This window comes from Salvelinus fontinalis, chromosome 9, assembly GCF_029448725.1.
Source record: "Salvelinus fontinalis isolate EN_2023a chromosome 9, ASM2944872v1, whole genome shotgun sequence".
Classification (NCBI taxonomy): domain Eukaryota; kingdom Metazoa; phylum Chordata; class Actinopteri; order Salmoniformes; family Salmonidae; genus Salvelinus; species Salvelinus fontinalis.
In genome coordinates this window covers 4,791,036-4,811,203 of record NC_074673.1, presented here as the reverse complement: position 1 = coordinate 4,811,203, position 20,168 = coordinate 4,791,036, and the positions used below count along the sequence as shown (strand labels likewise).

General features: G+C 49.3%; 2 protein-coding genes across 2 annotated transcripts; both read right to left on the bottom strand.

Moving 5' to 3' along the window:
• Nucleotides 1-59: 59 nt before the first annotated feature.
• On the bottom strand, nt 60-16,569 carry LOC129861936 (amyloid-beta A4 precursor protein-binding family A member 2-like). Its single transcript, XM_055933148.1, has 10 exons — nt 14,719-16,569; nt 14,372-14,507; nt 13,438-13,583; nt 11,648-11,734; nt 9,169-9,345; nt 6,146-6,325; nt 5,459-5,671; nt 4,707-4,826; nt 4,439-4,579; nt 60-3,900 (listed from the first exon to the last, which is right to left on the bottom strand). The coding sequence occupies exons 1-10, from the start codon at nt 16,546-16,548 to the stop codon at nt 3,829-3,831; spliced, it is 3,102 nt and encodes a 1,033-aa protein (XP_055789123.1). The 5' UTR covers nt 16,549-16,569; the 3' UTR covers nt 60-3,828.
• A 377-nt stretch (nt 16,570-16,946) lies between these two features.
• Nucleotides 16,947-20,168, bottom strand: LOC129862936 (proline-, glutamic acid- and leucine-rich protein 1-like). The gene is made up of 3 exons (XM_055935040.1): nt 19,893-20,168; nt 17,413-18,962; nt 16,947-17,027 (listed from the first exon to the last, which is right to left on the bottom strand). The coding sequence occupies exons 2-3, from the start codon at nt 18,916-18,918 to the stop codon at nt 16,947-16,949; spliced, it is 1,587 nt and encodes a 528-aa protein (XP_055791015.1). The 5' UTR covers nt 18,919-18,962; nt 19,893-20,168.

Here is a 20,168-nt window from a genome sequence, read left to right as displayed (position 1 = left end):
TTTCGGAGTACAATATGTGATTTTTTTTTTTTAAACGTATTTTACTTTCATTTTCATCATTGCATGTAATAAATGTAATTTTATTTAAAACACATTTTGGAAAACAATAATTAGCCTTGTCACCAGTTTCATCGATCACAGTGTATTCTCAACATCTCACAATACATTCGTACACTAATATACAAGTTAATACATTCTCGTTGTACTTGGTCTGCCTCACAAATGGCACCCTACTCCCTTTATAGTCCATTTCTTTTGACCAGAGCACTGTTGGCCCCTGGTTAAAAAGTAGTGCACTGTAAAAAGGAATAGGGCTCGGTTTGGGACGGCAGGCCTCATGTTTAAGGTAATCAGTCCCCTAAATATATGTGTAAGAAGAACCCACGTTTCAGTAATATCTTTGGCCTTCATCATTACCGTAATATTATATACCATTACCGTAATATTATACACTATTACCGTAACATTATATACCATTACCATAATAATATATACCATCACCGTAATATTATATACTATTACCGTAATATTATATACCATTACCGTAATATTATACACTATTACCGTAACAATATATACCATTACCATAATAATATATACCATTACCGTAATAGTATATACTATTACCGTAACATTATATACCATTACCGTAATATTATATACCATTACCGTAATATTATATACCATTACCGTAATATTATATACCATTACCGTAATATTATACACTATTACCGTAACATTATATACCATTACCATAATAATATATACCATTACCGTAATATTATACACTATTACCGTAACATTATATACCATTACCATAATATATACCATTACCGTAATATTATATACCATTACCGTAATATTATATACCATTACCGTAATATTATACACTATTACCGTAACATTATATACCATTACCATAATAATATATACCATTACCGTAATATTATATACCATTACCGTAATATTATATTCACCCCTTTGATATCCCCGAGGCAATATAGGGGCAAGGACTGCTTCAACAGATACAGTTGAAGTCGGAGGTTTATATACACTTAGGTTGGAGTCATTAAAACTCGTTTTTCAACCACTCCACAAATTTCTTGTTAACAAACTATAGTGTTGGCAAGTTGGTTAGGACATCTACTTTGTGCATGACACAAGTAATTTTTCCAACAATTGTTTACAGACAGATTATTTCACTTATAATTCACTGTATCACAATTCCAGTGGGTTAGAAGTTTACATACACTAAGTTGACTGTGCCTTTAAAACAGCTTGGAAAATTCCAGAAAATTACATAATGGCTTTAGAAGCTTCTGATAGGCTCATTGACATCATTTGAGTCAATTGGAGGTGTACCTGTGGATGTATTTCAAGGCCTACCTTCAAACTCAGTGCCTCTTTGCTTGACATCATGGGAAAATCAAAAGAAATCAGCCAAGACCTCAGAAAATAAATTGTAGACCTCCGCAAGTCTGGTTCATCCTTGGGAGCAATTTCCAAATTCCTGAAGGTACCATGTTCATCTGTACAAACAATAGTACGCGAGTATAAACACCATGGGACCATGCAGCCGTCATACCGCTCAGGAAGGAGACGCGTTCTGTCTCCTAGAGATGAACATACTTTGGTGCAAAAAGTTCAAATCAACCCCAGAACAACAGCAAAGGACCTGTGAAGATGCTTGAGGAAACCGGTACAAAAGTATCTCTATCCACAGTAAAACGAGTCCTATATTGACATAACCTGAAAGGCTTCTCAGCAAGGAAGAAGCCACTGCTCCAAAACCACCATAAAAAAGCTAGACTATGGTTTGCAACTGCACATGGGGACAAAGATTGTACTTTTTGGAGAAATGTCCTCTGGTCTGATGAAACAAAAATAGAACTGTTTGGCCATAATGACCATCGTTATGTTTGGGGGTGCTTTGCTGCAGGAGGGACTGGTGCACTTCACAAAATAAATCGCATCATGAGGTTGGAAAATGATGTGGATATATTGAAGCAACATCTCAAGACATCAGTCAGGAAGTTAAAGCTTGGTCGTAAATGGGTCTTCCAAATGGACAATGACCCCAAGCATACTTCCAAAGTTGTTGCAAAATGGCTTAAGGACAACGAAGTCAAGGTATTGGAGTGGCCATCACAAAGCCCTGACCTCAATCCCATAGAAAATTTGTGAGCAGAACTGAAAAAGCGTGTGCGAGCAAGGAGGCCTGCAAACCTGATTCAGTAACACCAGCACTGTCAGGAGGAATGGGCCAACATTCACCCAACTTATTGTGGGAAACTTGTGGAAGGCTACCCGAAACGTTTGACCCAAGTTAAACAATTTAAAGGCAATGCTACCAAATACTAATTGAGTGTATGTAAACTTCTGACCCACTGGGAATGTGACGAAATAAATAAAAACTGAAATAAATCATTCTCTCTACTATTATTCTGACATTTCACATTCTTAAAATAAAGTGGTGATCCTAACTGACCTAAGACAGAGAATTTTTACTAGGATTAAATGTCAGGAATTGTGAAAAACTGAGTTTAAATGGATTAGGCTAAGGTGTATGTAAACTTGCGACTTCAACTGTATGTGTACCAAATGGCACCCTATTCCCTATATAGTGCACTACATTCGATCAGAGCCCTATAGAACCCTATTCCCTATATAGTGCACTACTTTAGACCAGAGCCCTATAGATCCCTATTCCCTATATAGTGCACTACTTTAGACCAGAGCCATATGGGTTTTGGTCAACAGTAGAGTACTATATAGGGAATAGACTGTAACTCAATACCCCCTAGCCTGGTTCCAGATCTGTTTGTGCTGTCTTGCCAACTCTTAAGGTAGTGGTCATGCATTGGCCAGAGAGGCGCTCCAACGACAGACCAGGCTACAACACCCCTTGCTATTAAAGAATAGCCTTGTCCTATGCTGTATTGGTTAAGATGTTATACCCGTGGTATACGGTCTGATATACCACGGCTGTCAGCCAATCAGCATTCAGGTCTCAAACCATCCAGTTTATAATGAACAATAATGACAGACCCAAGTTACAGTTTCAGCAGTCCTCCTGTAAAACAAAGTATTTACAGGACAACTACAGCTCATAGCCTTGCATGTTATAAAAAAAGAAGAAGAAGGAATACATTGAAAATAAAATGTGCTGTGTTTTGTAATCTCTCGTCATAAGAAAACGATAAAGACCTTGCATGTACAGTACACACATACACACACGCACACACATAACACACACACACACACATAACACACACACACACACACACACACACACACACACACACACACACACACACACACACACACACACACACACACACACACACACACACACACACACACACACACACACACACACACACACACACACACACCACGGACAGCTTATGTTATGTACATTTCAACCCATTATGACTGCGTAGCTCTTCAATGAACTGGAGAGGAAGCCTGACGTTGAGAATGGGTAATCCCTGTCAGTAGAGTAACAGGAAATTAATGTGATAGAAAAATACACGCTGCTAATGTATCACCCTGGCACCAGTGGAGGCTGGTGTCACTGTAAATCAGAGGACGGGCTCATTTTAATGGCTCCACTGCCTGTCAACCACCCCGTCTGTTCAACTTCTCCTAGACATGCAGAAGCAGTGAGCGAGTACACAGAAAGAGATGCAGATAAGGGTTGCGTACCAAGTTGCACCCTATTCCCTACATTGGGCACTACTTTTGACCAGAACCCTATTGGTCCTAGTCTAAAGTAGTGCACTACATAGGGAATAGGGTGCAATTTAGAACTCTGACGTGGAGAGACTAAATGTAGACGGGAATCTCCTGCCCTGTTAACAGTCTGAACATCACTGCAGGCATGGTCTTCATGTTGATCTGACAGAGAGGAGAGGAGGAAGAGGAGAGGAGGAAGAGGAGCAGAACAGGGAGGAGAGGAGGAGGAGGAGGAGGAGAAAGGGAGAAGGATGAGAGGTGGGAGAGGAAGAGGAGGACAGTTAGGCGAGGATGAAGATGGGGAGGAGGAGGAGGAGGAGAGAAGGGGGAGGATGAGAAGGAGGAGGGGACATAGGAGAGGTAGGAGAGGAGGAGGAGGAGGAGGAGGAGAGGGAGGAGAGGTAGGAGAGGAGGAGAAGGGGACACAGGTGAGGTAGAAGAGGAGGAGGAGGAGGAGAGGAAGGAGGAGGATGAGGGGCAGAGGTAGGGGAGGAGAGGAGGAGGAGAGGGAGGAGGAGGATGAGGGGCAGAGGTAGGGGAGGAGAGGAGGAGAGAAGAGGACATATCAGTGCTCATTGTGAACACACATTTGTATTTGTATAAAATCTTCTGATCTGTCTGTTTCGGGCTCTGATAGGATATAACTTGAACGTGTATAAAGTTGGCAGTTACCTAACTGTCATTGGAATCTGATGCTCACCTCTCCCACTGATACAGACAAGGTCTGGACTATCTTCTCATGTGGCATGGCAACCACACTCTGCCCATTGATCTCAATGATCCTGTGGCCGACTCGCACCCCTCCTCGCTCCGCGATACCTCCACGCATCAGACTGCAGATCTGAGGAGAGAGAAAGAAAACAAATCTCTGAATCCAAATGGCTGTTATCAGGATCATTATGAGAGAGGTTATACATGGTTATGACAAGTCTTATAATGCATTATAACGGTATCATAATCCTACTCACGATGCCGTTCTGAACACTGAAGCCCAGCTGGAACTTGAGGTCAGGTCTCTTGATGAGGACGGTGGTGACAGGAGGACAACTTACGATGCTCAGCTTCACCTGCACCTGGCTCTTCAGACCCTGGCAGGACAACCGGAACACGATAAATGACACCTGTCTTAACACTAGAATGGCTTCCTAGAATGGCTGTGTCTCAATCTCAACACTAGAATGTCTTCCTAGAATGGCTGTGTCTCAATCTCAACACTAGAATGGCTTCCTAGAATGGCTGTGTCTCAATCTCAACACTAGAATGGCTTCCTAGAATGGCTGTGTCTCAATCTCAACACTAGAATGGCTTCCTAGAATGGCTGTGTCTCAATCTCATCACTAGAATGGCTTCCTAGAATGGCTGTGTCTCAATCTCATCACTAGAATGGCTTCCTAGAATGGCTGTGTCTCAATCTCATCACTAGAATGGCTTCCTAGAATGGCTGTGTCTCAATCTCAACACTAGAATGGCTTCCTAGAATGGCTGTGTCTCAATCTCAACACTAGAATGGCTTCCTAGAATGGCTGTGTCTCAATCTCAACACTAGAATGGCTGTGTCTCAATCTCAACACTAGAATGGCTTCCTAGAATGGCTGTGTCTCAATCTCAACACTAGAATATCTTCCTTTCCTCTACTCCCCATCTCCTTTCCTTCGTGACTGATAAAAGAGCAGCTGTTGAATAACATAGATGCTTCCTGAGTCGACTGTATGCTCCAGACCTTGATGATGCCCTGGCAGGTAGCTAACGGCAGGCCCACCAGGCTGGTGTTGTTAATGGACATGATCTGGTCCCCGACGCTGAGTTTCCCAGAGCGGGCAGCCGGGCCGCTGTTTAACATGTTAGCTAGGATAACTGTTGGCAGGATGGAGCCCCAGCCAGACTCCACTATCACCACACCTAGGCTCTCTCCCTTCTGCTTCTCCAACTCCAGCTGGGAGACACACAAACACACACAGAGAGACAGATATTTATATATATATATCTTTAAGTAGTAGTTATTACTATATCTTATAAACTGGATTGTAGTTGGTAATAAAAATCATAAAAATGACTTGTACTATTCAGTGTAATTTGATTAGCTTACCGAATGGGTAAGATTGATCCTGAACTTTGGTAAACATCTTTGCGCTGTCTAGCTACTGCATGAGCCAAGAGCCTCAATATCTACTCTACTGTAATCTGCTATCTATACTGCGTTGACGGAGTGTATCTAGAGTCATGAGTCACGGTCAACAATCACTACAGTAAGCCGTCACACCTCTTTACACTTGTCTATCAGTATTTCATGCACGCACATAGGCACACACACACACACACACACACACACACACACACACACACACACAAACACACACACACACACACACACACACACACACACACACACACACACACACACACACACCTCTTTACAGTTGTCAGAGTTTGAGAAATGGACCAGGTCGTCATTGTACATCTCCTGGGAATTGATGATGTCACTGTATTGTTTCTGACTCAGGTCCTTAGGGTTGATCCCATTGGCTCGGAGGAACTCCCTGTAGGCAACGCTGAACGCCTGTCCGATGGACTGGGCAATGAGCTGGGCCTGGGGAGGAGAGGGAGAGGGAGAGGGAGAGGGAGAGGGAGAGGGAGAGGGAGAGGGAGAGGGAGAGGGAGAGGGAGAGGGGAGGGCGAGAGAGAGGGAGATGAGGAGAGAGGGAAAGGGAGAGGGGAGAGGGGAGAGGGAAAGGGAGAGGGGAGAGGGGAGGGGAGGAGATAGGGGGAGAGGGGAGGGGGAGAGGAAGAGAGAGAGGGAGAGGGGGAGAGAGAGGGAGAGGGGAGGGCGAGAGAGAGGGAGATGAGGCGAGAGAGGGAGAGGGGAGAGGGGGAGGGGAGGAGAGAGGGAGAGGAAATGGGAGGGCAGTAGAGGGAGAGGGCAAGGGAGAGGAGGAGAGAGAGGGCGAGGGAGGGGAGAGGAGAGCGAGGTAGAGGGAGAGGAGGAGAGAGAGGCGAGGGGAGAGGGGGAGGGGAGGAGAGAGAGGGAGAGGAAATGGGAGGGCAGTAGAGGGAGAGGGCAAGGGAGAGGAGGAGGGAGAGGGAGAGGGAGAAGGAGAAGATAGAGAGGGAGAGGGGAGGAGAGAGAGGGAGAGGGGAGGGGGGAGGGGAGGAGAGAGAGGGAGAGGGAGAGGAAATGGGAGGGCAGTAGAGGGAGAGGGCAAGGGAGAGGAGGAGAGAGAGGGCGAGGGAGGGGAGAGGAGAGCGAGGTAGAGGGAGAGGAGGAGAGAGAGGAGGAGGGGAGGAGAGAGAGGGAGAGGGAGAGGAAATGGGAGGGCAGTAGAGGGAGAGGGCAAGGGAGAGGAGGAGGGAGAGGGAGAGGGAGAGGGCGAAGGAGAAGAGAGAGAGGGAGAGGGGAGGAGAGAGAGGGAGAGGGGAGGGGGGAGGGGAGGAGAGAGAGGGAGAGGAGAGGGAAGAGGGGGAGGGGAGGAGAGAGAGGGAGAGGAAATGGGAGGGCAGTAGAGGGAGAGGGCAAGGGAGAGGAGGAGAGAGAGGGCGAGGGAGGGGAGAGGAGAGGGGGGTAGAGGGAGAGGAGGAGAGAGAGGGAGAGGGGAGAGGGGGAGGGGAGGAGAGAGAGGGAGGGGGGAGAGGAAAGGGGAGGGCAGTAGAGGGAGAGGAGGAGAGAGAGGGAGAGGGAGAGGGCGAAGGAGAAGAGAGAGAGGGAGAGGGAGAGGGGAGGAGAGAGAGGGAGGGGGGAGTGGAGGGGAGAGGAGAGAGGGAGAAACTACTCAACGGAAGTGACAAGCTATTCAAGTTGACAACAATACAGAGGTGGGAGAGAGCACGGGTTAAGGACCAACTGAAATGATGAATGAAGATACACTATATATTCAAAAGTATGTGGACACCCCTTCAAATTAGTGGATTAGGCTATTTCAGCCACACCCGTTGCTGACAGGTGTATAAAATCGAGCACACAGCCATGCAATCTGCATAGACAAACATTGGCAGTAGACTGGTCTTACTGAAGAGCTCAGTGACTTTCAACATGGCACCACCGTCATGGGATGCCAACCTTTCCAACAAGTCAGTTCATCAAATTTCTGCCCTGCTAGAGCTGCCCCGGGTTAACTGTAAGTGCTGTTATTGTGAAGTGGAAAAGTCTAGGAGCAACAACGGCTCAGCTGCGAAGTGGTAGGCCACACAAGCTCACAGAACGGGACCACCGAGTGCTGAAGCACGTAGCGTGTAGAAATCGCCTCTCCTTGGTTACAACCCTCACTACCGAGTTCCAAACTGCCTCTGGAAGCAACGTCAGCACAATAACTGTTCGTTAGGAGCTTCATGAAATGGGTTTCCTTGGTAACCACACACAAGCCTATGATCACCATGTGCAATGCCAAGCGTCGGCTGGAGTGGTGTGAAGCTGGCCGCCATTGGACACTGGAGCAGTGGAAACGCGTTCTCTGGAGTGAATCACACGTCACCATCTGGCAGTCTGACGGACTAATCGGGGTTTGGCGGATGCCAGGAGAACGCTACCTGCCCCAATGCATAGTGCCAACACGTTTGGTGGAGGAGGAACAATGGTCTAGGGCTGTTTTTCATGGTTCGGGCCCCTTAGTTCCAGTGAAGGGAAATCTTAACACTACAGCATACAATGACATTCTAGACGATTCTGTGCTTCTAACTTTGTGGAAACAGTTTGGGGAAGGCCCTTTCCTATTTCAGCATGACAATGCCCCCCTTGCACAAATAGAGGTCCATACAGAAATGGTTTGTTGAGATCAGTGTGGAAGAACTTGACTGGCATGTACAAGGCCCTGACCTCAAACTCACCAAACACCTTTGGGATGAATTGGAACGCCGACTGCGAGCCAGGCCTAATCGCCCAACATCAGTGCCTGAACTCACTAATACTCTTGTGGCTGAATGGAAGCAAGTCCCCCACAGCAATGTTCCAACATCTAGTGGAAAGCCTTCCCAGAAGAGTGGAGGCTGTTATAGCAGCAAAGGGGGGAACCAACTCCATATTAATGCCTATGATTTCAGAATGAGATGTTCGACGAGCAGGTGTCCACATACTTTTGGTCATGTAGTATATAACTGGTGTTATAGGAAAGCCAAAATTAGAGATGAATAAAGTAGGCCTCTGTACAAGCAATAATCATTTTCAATGCTTTAAAATGATGTTCAGTAGTATTGTACTGTAGATAGTGTGTAGCAATTGCTTAATCAAAAATTGTGTGTTTTAAATTTAGCAACAAACCTTCTTCTGCGAACACTGCTGTAATCAATAATCAATAATCAATAATCAATAATCAGACACCAAAATCCCCAATAAATGAATAATATTCAGCAGTATACAAGGGGAGAGCGTGGGGGGAAAACAGAAAAACAGAACAGATCAGAATACAATAGAATAGAACAAAAACAGAATACAGTAGTACTCACGTCCTCTGACTCAAAGACATAGCAGATCATTCTGTACCGTCTCTGTCCCTCTGAGGAGGAGAGATCAGCTTCCTGCGAGGATGTTCCTGCCATACGGGTACGAGCCATCAGAACCACGATGCTCCCGATGTCTGCGATGTAGGATATGGAACGCAACGCACTGTCCATCAGCGTCTCCTGGGGGGGATAAATAATATATATAGCTGCTGTGGTAATAACTGTCCATCAGCGTCTCCTGGGGGGGGGATAAATAATATATATAGCTGCTGTGGTAATAACTGTCCATCAGCGTCTCCTGGGGGGGGATAAATAATATATATAGCTGCTGTGGTAATAACTGTCCATCAGCGTCTCCTGGGGGGGGGGGATAAATAATATATATAGCTGCTGTGGTAATAACTGTCCATCAGCGTCTCCTGGGGGGGGGGATAAATAATATATATAGCTGCTGTGGTAATAACTGTCCATCAGCGTCTCCTGGGGGGGGATAAATAATATATATAGCTGCTGTGGTAATAACTGTCCATCAGCGTCTCCTGGGGGGGGGGGGATAAATAATATATATAGCTGCTGTGGTAATAACTGTCCATCAGCATCTCCTGGGGGGATAAATAATATATATAGCTGCTGTGGTAATAACTGTCCATCAGCGTCTCCTGGGGGGGGGATAAATAATATATATAGCTGCTGTGGTAATAACTGTCCATCAGCGTCTCCTGGGGGGGGGGATAAATAATATATATAGCTGCTGTGGTAATAACTGTCCATCAGCGTCTCCTGGGGGGGGGGGATAAATAATATATATAGCTGCTGTGGTAATAACTGTCCATCAGCGTCTCCTGGGGGGGGGGGGATAAATAATATATATAGCTGCTGTGGTAATAACTGTCCATCAGCGTCTCCTGGGGGGGGGGGGGATAAATAATATATATAGCTGCTGTGGTAATAGCTGTCCATCAGCGTCTCCTGGGGGGATAAATAATATATATAGCTGCTGTGGTAATAACTGTCCATCAGCGTCTCCTGGGGGGGATAAATAATATATATAGCTGCTGTGGTAATAACTGTCCATCAGCGTCTCCTGGGGGGGGGATAAATAATATATATAGCTGCTGTGGTAATAACTGTCCATCAGCGTCTCCTGGGGGGGGGGATAAACAATATATATAGCTGCTGTGGTAATAACTGTCCATCAGCGTCTCCTGGGGGGGGGGGGATAAATAATATATATAGCTGCTGTGGTAATAACTGTCCATCAGCGTCTCCTGGGGGAGATAAATAATATATATAGCTGCTGTGGTAATAACTGTCCATCAGCGTCTCCTGGGGGGGGGGGGGGGGGGGATAAATAATATATATAGCTGCTGTGGTAATAACTGTCCATCAGCGTCTCCTGGGGGGGGGATAAATAATATATATAGCTGCTGTGGTAATAACTGTCCATCAGCGTCTCCTGGGGGGGGGGGGATAAATAATATATATAGCTGCTGTGGTAATAACTGTCCATCAGCGTCTCCTGGGGGGGGGGGATAAATAATATATATAGCTGCTGTGGTAATAACTGTCCATCAGCGTCTCCTGGGGGGGGGGGGGGATAAATAATATATATAGCTGCTGTGGTAATAACTGTCCATCAGCGTCTCCTGGGGGGGGGGGATAAATAATATATATAGCTGCTGTGGTAATAACTGTCCATCAGCGTCTCCTGGGGGGGGGGGATAAATAATATATATAGCTGCTGTGGTAATAACTGTCCATCAGCGTCTCCTGGGGGGGGGGGGGATAAATAATATATATAGCTGCTGTGGTAATAACTGTCCATCAGCGTCTCCTGGGGGGGGGGGATAAATAATAGATATAGCTGCTGTGGTAATAACTGTCCATCAGCGTCTCCTGGGGGGGGGGGGGGATAAATAATATATATAGCTGCTGTGGTAATAACTGTCCATCAGCGTCTCCTGGGGGGGGGGGATAAATAATAGATATAGCTGCTGTGGTAATAAATGTCCATCAGCGTCTCCTGGGGGGGGGGGATAAATAATAGATATAGCTGCTGTGGTAATAAATGTCCATCAGCGTCTCCTGGGGGGGGATAAATAATATATATAGCTGCTGTGGTAATAACTCTGTGTGGAGTGGACGGTCCTCAACAGCCCCCTAAAGATACAGCAGCGCGTCAGATGAATTTTATGAAACAGAATCAAATGAAGCTTTGGGCAGGTTTCCCGGACACGGACTAATCCAAGGCGGGGATTCAATCCGATCCGCGTTAGATCCACATTATAGGTCGCTTGACATCTAAAGTTAATTTCCGATTGAGCCAACATTTACGATTTACTGTGTATGTGATTTTCGCACGACGTGTGAATATTGCTTTTAAAAGATGCATTGTCTACAAGTGTGATTGGACCCGGACTTGGTGTTACAGAGAAGAAATACGCAGTGTTTTTTTATTAACTCAGAGCTCACAGTCACACACCTGTGGGTCGGCGTTCACCACTTTGACTGCCTTGGTGGAGATGAAGAGGTCCACTTCTGTCACCGTCTGAGAGTCTCCATCTTGGCTCTGTGGTCAAACCACCACGGTCAAAAGGAATGAGAGATCGCCATCGTGTGGTTAAAAAGGGCACTCCCAAGGTACATTTCCTTATTATTAGGAATAACAGAAGACCATTGATGAACAGACCAACTGACATCCAGAGATCAAGACATCAGATGCGTAAAAAAAAAAACACACACACACACACACACACACCCACACCCACACACCCACCACACCCACACCACACACACACACACACCACCCACACACACACCACACCCACACACCCACCACACCCACACCACACACACACACACACACACCACCCACACACACACCACACCACACCCACACCACACCCACACCACACACACACACCACCACCCACACCAGACACACACACACCACCCACACACACACCACACCACACCCACACACACACCACACCACACCCACACCACACACACCCACACACCCACACCCACACACACACACCACACCCACACCACACACACACACACCACCCACACACACACCACACCACACCCACACACCACACCACACACACACACCCACACCCACACACCCACCACACCCACACCACACACACACACACACACACCACCCACACACACACCACACCACACCCACACCACACCCACACCACACACACACACCACCACCCACACCAGACACACACACACCACCCACACCCACACCACACCACACCCACACACCCACCACACCACACCCACACCACACACACCCACACACCCCACACCCACACACCACACCCACACACCCACCACACCCACCACACCCACACACCACACCACACCCACACCCACACACACACACACACACACACACAACCACACACCACACTACACTCACACACCACACCCACACACCACACCCACACACCACACCACCCTCACACACACACCACACACACACCACACCACACCCACACACCACACCACACCCACACACCACACCCACACACCACACACACACACACACCACACCCACACACCACACCCACACCACACCCACACACCACACCCACACCACACCACACCCACACACCACACTCACACCACACCCACACACCACACCACACCCACACACACACGACACCCGCACCACACACACACACCACACCACACCCACACACCACACCACACCCACACACCACACCCACACACCACACCCACACACACCCACACACCACACCACACCCACACACCACACCCACACACACACCACACCCACACCACACACACACCCACACACACACCCACACACCACACCCACCCACCACACCCACACACCACACCCACCATCCCCACACACCACACCACACCCACCACACCACACCACACCCACCACACCACACCTACACACCACACCCACCCACCACACCCCACACCCACCCACCACACCCACCCACACCCACCCACCCACCACACCCCACACCCCACACCCACCCACCACACCCACACACCACGCCCACACACCACACCCAACATCCCCACACACCACCCCACACCCACCCACCACACCCCACACCCACACACCACACCCACCAACCACACCACACCCACCATCCCCACACCCACCACACCACACCCACCCACCACACCACACCCACCCACCACACCCACCACACCCACCACACCTACACACCCACCCACCACACCCACCCACCCACCCACCCACCACACCTTGACCTGGCTGACAGCCTGCTGCGCCTGGGCCATGCGTGTTCCTTTAGACGGGTTCTTGTCAGACAGCAGCTGGGTGGAACCCAGGTAGTTAGCAGCGAAGATGATGCCATCGATCAGGTCCTCGGGCTCACACGGACCTGGGACTGGGAAATGTTGATTTATTTAGAGACAAGAACCCGTGACTCAGATCCAGACAGATTCACAGTCACATTCACATTCACATTCAAATTTACATTCCGATTCACATTCAGATTCACATTCAAATTCACATTCAGATTCACATTCAAATTCACATTCACATTCACATTCACATTCAGCTTCACATTCAGATTCACATTCAGATTCAGATTCACATTCACATTCAGATTCACATTCAAATTCACATTCAGATTCACATTCACATTCACATTCAGCTTCACATTCAGATTCACATTCAGATTCAGATTCACATTCAGATTCACATTCAGATTCACATTCACATTCACATTCACATTCAGCTTCACATTCAGATTCACATTCACATTCAAATTCACATTCACATTTAGATCCAGACAGATTCAAATTCACATTCAGATTCACATTTAGATTCACATTCATATTCACATTCACATTCAGATTCACATTCAAATTCACATTCACATTTAGATTCAGATTCACATTCACATTTAGATTCACATTCATATTCACATTCACATTCAGATTTACATTCAGATTCACATTCACATTTAGATTCACATTCATATTCAGATTCACATTCAGATTCACATTCACATTCACACCATTTTATTGTCCCATTGCTTTTGGTTGCAGCACTATAAAAACATCAAGATATGCACCAGAGACCAAAAAGATCCAGAAATGGTTATATCATAATCAAACGTCCATTACTCAGGTATAGAATCAATGAACTATACAGAGAAAAAATATTTACCATCCACGAAGCTGGGGAACGAGGCGTTGTTCTGTGTTGGTTCAGGCTGAGGTGTGCTGTTGCTGTCCTCCTGTAGGGCATGGGGCTCTGGACAGTGGGGCCTGTCAGGCTGCTGCTCTGAGACGTTGTGGGGCATCTGGACCGGACAGAGGGGAGATCTTACTAACATCTGGAACGGACTGAGGGGAGATCTCACTAACATCAGACAGGAACACGACCGAACTGCTGATGAGACTTAGCTATGTAGGTCAAATCTGGTGCAATGTTTGTTGTACGTGGTCCCTGTCAAGTAAACTGATAACACAAAACAAACCCTGTGGAGTTGGCAGCATCAGGCAGTTAGTTACCTGTTTGTGTGTCTCTGTCCATGTCTGTCTCTCCTCTGGGGACTCCCTCTGTGGCTCTGTGTTGTGGTGTGAAGCTGGTGGAGTTGATAGTTTTACAGCCCTGGGATGTTTGTTCAGGCTGGATGAGGAGTCAGAAGTGGGCCTTGGGCTGGGGCTGGTGGCGCTATCTCTGCGAGGCTGATGGTTCTGGGTCTGGGTCTGGACTTGGTGGCTCTCCTGGAGGAGAGGAGAGGGAGGCTTGGCGCTCCAACTGGTGGTGGTCTCTCTGCAATGCTGCTCGGTCTGTTGGGTGTGGGGAGTGTGGTCCTGTGTCTGGGCATTGTGGCTGGGAGGTGAGGCAGGCCTAGCGCTGTCAGAGATGGGCCTAGGGCTGTCAGAGATGGGCCTAGGGCTGTCAGAGATGGGCCTAGGGCTGTCAGAGGTGGGCCTAGGGCTGTCAGAGGTGGGCCTAGGGCTGTCAGAGATGGGCCTAGGGCTGTCAGAGGTGGGCCTAGAGCTGTCAGAGGTGAGCCTAGGGCTGTCAGAGGTGTGCCTAGGACTGTCAGAGATGGGCCTAGGGCTGTCAGAGGTGGGCCTAGGGCTGTCAGAGGTGTGCCTAGGGCTGTCAGAGGTGGGCCTAGGGCTGTCAAAGATGGGCCTAGGGCTGTCAGAGATGGGCCTAGGGCTGTCAGAGGTGGGCCTAGGGCTGTCAGAGGTGGGTCTAGGGCTGTCAGAGATGGGCCTAGGGCTGTCAGAGGTGTGCCTAGGGCTGTCAGAGATGGGCCTAGGGCTGTCAGAGGTGGGCCTAGGGCTGTCAGAGTTGAGCCTAGGGCTGTCAGAGTTGAGCCTAGGGCTGTCAGAGGTGGGCCTAGGGCTGTGGCTGGGGCTGACGGGAATCTCTCTGTGGTGCTGCTTGGTCTGGGCTTGTGTCGGGTGGGTGGGTGCTTGTCTCTTGTGCGTCTGGGCCTGTGTCGGGTGGGTGGGTGCTTGTCTCTTGTGCGTCTGGGCCTGTGTCTGGTGGGTGAGTGCTTGTCTCTTGTGCGTCTGGGCCTGTGTCGGCGGGGCCTGTCGATACTGGGCCTGGATTTGGTGGGCCTGGATGTGCTGCATTTGGGCCGGGGTCTGGGGGGGTTGAGGGTGTGGTGTGTTGAGGCTAGATCTGGGTCTAGGCCTGATAGAAACAGAACTGCAGAGAAGGTGCTTTGTCTGCTGGTTCTGTCGGACGTCGCTCTGGGCCTGTAGCTGATGGTTCTGGATCGGGAGGGGATCGACCTCTGTCAGGTAGGTGTGGGTCTGGTAGGTCTGTTTTGGGAGGGTATGGACCTCTGTCAGGTAGGTGTGGGTCTGGTAGGCTTGTTTCGGGCGGACCTTGGCCTGCTGAGTGTGGGATTGTGTCTGGTGAGGGTGTGGGGTGCTGGTGCTGGGCCCGGATCTAGGCCTGGGCCTAGGCCTTGGTGGTCTGGGCCTGATGGCAGCCTCTCTGCAGTCCTGTGTCTCTGAGCTGCTGCTGCTACTCATGTATACCTTCATCTCAGACACTATCTGACCAGTGTATTCCTCTCTGTCAGTCTCCCTCACGACCCTTCCTCCTTCCCTCCCACTCCTTACACCTCCCCGCTCACTCCTTCCTCCCCGTCCTCCTCCCTTCCCCTGCCTCTTCACCTCCTTATGGGCCCTTTGAGGGGCCTCACAAGTCCAATCCCTTCCCCCTCCACTTCCCCTATAGGGGGCCCTTTGTGGGGACTCTGAGACACACACTGAGATCTTACTGTCCTCAGGGGTGTTACAGTTCCCTATAGAGAAGACCTCAACTTCCACTCTATCATTATCTTCTCTATCTCCCTCTCTCATCCTCTCCCCCTCCCTCTCTCCCTCTCTCATCCTCTCCCCCTCCCTCTCTCCCTCTCTCATTCTCTCCCCCTCCCTCTCTCCCTCTCTCATCCTCTCCCCCTCCCCCTCTCTCATCCTCTCCCCCTCCCTCTCACCCTCTCTCATCCTCTCCCCCTCCCTTTCTCCCTTTCTCATCCTCTCCTCCTTCCACTGGCGGTTGGAGGTTTGCTCCTGCACTCTGTAGACCTCACCGTCCTCCCTGTCTCGGTCACCCCTCTTTCTCCCTCTCATTCTCTCTCCCTCCCTCATCCTCTCCTCCTCGCTCTCTCCCTCCCTCGTACTCTCCCCCTCCCTCTCTCCCTCTCTCATCCTCTCCCCCTCCCTCTCTCTCATCCTGTCCCCCTCCCTCTCTCCCTCTCTCATCCTCTCCCCATATTTCTCCTGGTGGCTGCTGGGTGTTTTCTCCTGCTCTCTGTCCTCTGTCTCTTCAGAATCCTCCTCTGTGTATGTGGTCACATCCCGCTCTTCCTCTGTTTCCCCCATCTCATCTGGGAAATTCTTCTCTTTCTGCCCCTCGACCTCATCATTCCCCTTCTGCCCCTCCACCTCCTCCTCCCCCTTCTGCCCCTCCACCTCCTCCTCCCCCTTCTGCCCCTCCACCTCCTCCTGCCCCTTCTGCCCCTCCACTTCCTCCTGCCCCTCCACCTCCTCCTGCCCCTTCTGCCCCTCCACCTCCTCCTCCCCCTTCTGCCCCTCCACCTCCTCCTGCCCCTTCTGCCCCTCCACCTCCTCCTGCCCCTTCTGCCCCTCCACTTCCTCCTGCCCCTCCACCTCCTCCTGCCCCTTCTGCCCCTCCACCTCCTCCTCCCCCTTCTGCCCCTCCACCTCCTCCTCCCCCTTCTGCCCTGCCACCTCCTCCTGCCCCTTCTGCCCCTCTACTTCCTCCTGCCCCTCCACCTCCTCCTCCCCCTTCTGCCCCGCCACCTCCTCCTGCCCCTTCTGCCCCTCCACTTCCTCCTGCCCCTCCACCTCCTCCTCCTGCACCTCCACCTTCCCTTTCTCCTCCTCGTCTCCAGCCTTGGAGGCATGACATGGATTGTCACTGAACTGATGCTCAGAAGAGCTAAAAGGATTTGTATCTGTCTCTAGTCTTTCATTATACATAACCATTTCGTCAGACTCAGGTCCGTACAGTGACCCGGTGTGTTTGCATTGTCCAGTGCTGCTCCCATCCCCCTCCAGGCTGTTCCCCTCCACACTACCCTCCACATAGGTACCATCCTGACCTTCTACATAGGTGTCATCCTTGGGGCAATAGGTACCATCCTCGCTTTCGACGTAGGTTCCGTCTTCGTGTTCTATGTAAGTTCTGTCTTCACATTCCATGTAGGTTCTGTCTTGGTGTTCCACGTCGGTTCCATCCTCACTCTCCAGATAACTTCCATCCTGAGGCTCAGGATAGTGTTTGTAGTACCTCACTTTCATACCCTGGTCTTCCACCTGTAGTACCTGATCAATGTCTTGCTCCACACCCTCCACGTCCGAACCCACGTTGTCATACTCTGAGCAGCTGTCCTCCTCTTCCTCTTCCTCCTCCTCATCCATGCTGTCAGGGAGGGTGGTGTCACCGGGCTGGTTCAGCGAGAGCTCAGAGGAGACACTAGCTGTAGCAGGGACAGGAAGAGGTGAACTGGAGGGACTAATCAGACACGGCTGGTTAGGACATGCACTGGTAAGGACAGGTGGTAGTTTAACAGCCCTGGGATGTCTCTCCTGACTGGATGGGGAGTCAGAGGTGGGCCTGGTGCTGGGGCTGGTTGGACTCTCTCTGCAATGCTGCTGGGGCTGTCGGGCCTGGGCCTGGGCATCTGGCTGCCGAGGGTAGTTCTGGACCTGAGTCAGGTGGCTGTAGGCTTGGTTTGGGTGGGCCTGTGTTGCACTAGCAGGGTCAGGGGCAGGTGCTGCAGGCCCAGGGGTCCTCTCGTCATTGTTATTGTCCAGCTCCTCAATGCTGGTGCTCTGAGAGTGCTGAGGAGGGTCCTCACTCTTCAGACTCCGAGGCCCATTATGAGGTCCTTCAGTTGGGCCTTTGCTGCTCAGACTCCGGGGTCCTTCATCAGTGGGCTCCCCTGTGGATAAGGGGCCAGGGCAGAGCGGAGGGCCCTTACTCCTCAAACTCTGTGGTCTTTCTTTCTGAGGTCCTTCATTATGAGGTCCTTCATTAGACTCTTCTTTGGATCCTGTGGGACCACGGCAGGGTGGAGGACTGGCGGACAATATTCTCCTAATAGTCCCTGGCTTCTTCTCTATGAATCCAGCATGGCCAGGGCAGGACGGAGGGCTGGGCCCCAGGATTCTGGTGATCTTCTCTGGCTTCTTCCCATGAGCCATGGCTCAGGCTGGCCCATCAAATCCCCCACCACATATCCTCAGTCCTAGAATAAGACCGCAATGAACCCATGGCCAAATTATTATCGGAATTGCATATCGGGTTTACAAGCTAAATCTATGCCTAGGATAGTTTACTGGTTCTATTTACATAGCTAGAAAAAATAAGGGTGTACGGAAACGCATGCAATCCTCAAGTGAGCGAAATCAAAAGGTTTATTATTCTAAAACTGCGTCACTACACATCTGCGTTCAATAATACCCGCCAAAAACACACACATCTAAATGCGAACTGTCCCTGTCCATGGTGCTGAACCGTACAACGGATGAATGACGCTATTTGTAGTCGGCCTTTTTGTTGATCATTATGACGTTGCAAATGCTGTTGCTAGTGCGGATCGTATAAGATCTCGTGTGAGATTCTTCCATTGAACATTGCAGATAATCAAAATGATAAACGATTACGCCAAACTTTTGCCGCAACTGCAGGGGTAGCGTTAGAAAGCTGTTATTTTGATCACAGGACAGGAAAACGCACGCATTCGTTCTATCTCAACCTATTTCTTAAATCGGATCCGGGTTTTCATGCACTCAGCATCTTTTGTCTGTCTCCCATAAAACGCAGATATGTTTTTTGTCATCCATTCTCCGAAAACCGCTAATCCTCACATTCAACCAGAGCGTTGTAAATCTATAGGCGACAAAACCAAACCGTTTACTTCTTGTAGGCATAATTAACAACGACCTTGATTTGATTGATTTCTCATTGAGACTGCACCACGCTGGTGGTGTGTTATAAGCTAATCAGGCTGGTGGTGTGTTATAAGCTAATCAGGGTGGTGTGTGTGTGTGTGCCATGACTCTCTGTGCCATAGAAACAAATCTTTATGATAGAGACATGAGATAGCGAGTTGGAAGCTGATCTGTTTCAATTAAAGTTTCCTAATCAAAATAATATAAGCTGATATCCGACTTACCAGCATTGACTGATGATAGGATCTTCGCTCCTTTTAAATTATTGCCTGTGTCCCGATCAGAGATTTGCCTTAGAAAAAAACCCCGGGAATCTGGTGAATTTAGAAGAAAAGAGAAAGGGGCACGCAGCCCTGGAACATGTGTAAAGAATACCCCAGGCAGGCATCTCTATTCTCTCCTCAGCCTCTGTTTACCTCAGTACTGCGGGCAGCACCCAGGAAATGATCTGGTCCTCCAGTAGCCCCGACAGTGTTTCCCAACCCTGGTCCTCCAGTATC

Bases quoted from the DNA above. Each gene is read 5' to 3' on its own strand.
- LOC129861936 (XM_055933148.1), bottom strand. From the start codon at position 16,548: ATGAGAGAGGGAGATAGAGAAGATAATGATAGAGTGGAAGTTGAGGTC. The intron at 9,346-11,647 runs GTGTGTGACTGT...TATCCCCCCCAG, and splicing joins TGGTGAACGCCGACCCACAG to GAGACGCTGATGGACAGTGC. The intron at 6,326-9,168 runs GTGAGTACTACT...TCTCCTCCCCAG, and splicing joins ATGTCTTTGAGTCAGAGGAC to GCCCAGCTCATTGCCCAGTC.
- LOC129862936 (XM_055935040.1), bottom strand. From the start codon at position 18,918: ATGGCTCATGGGAAGAAGCCAGAGAAGATCACCAGAATCCTGGGGCCC. The intron at 17,028-17,412 runs GTGGAGGGGCAG...CCACATACACAG, and splicing joins GGCAGAAGGGGGAGGAGGAG to AGGAGGATTCTGAAGAGACA.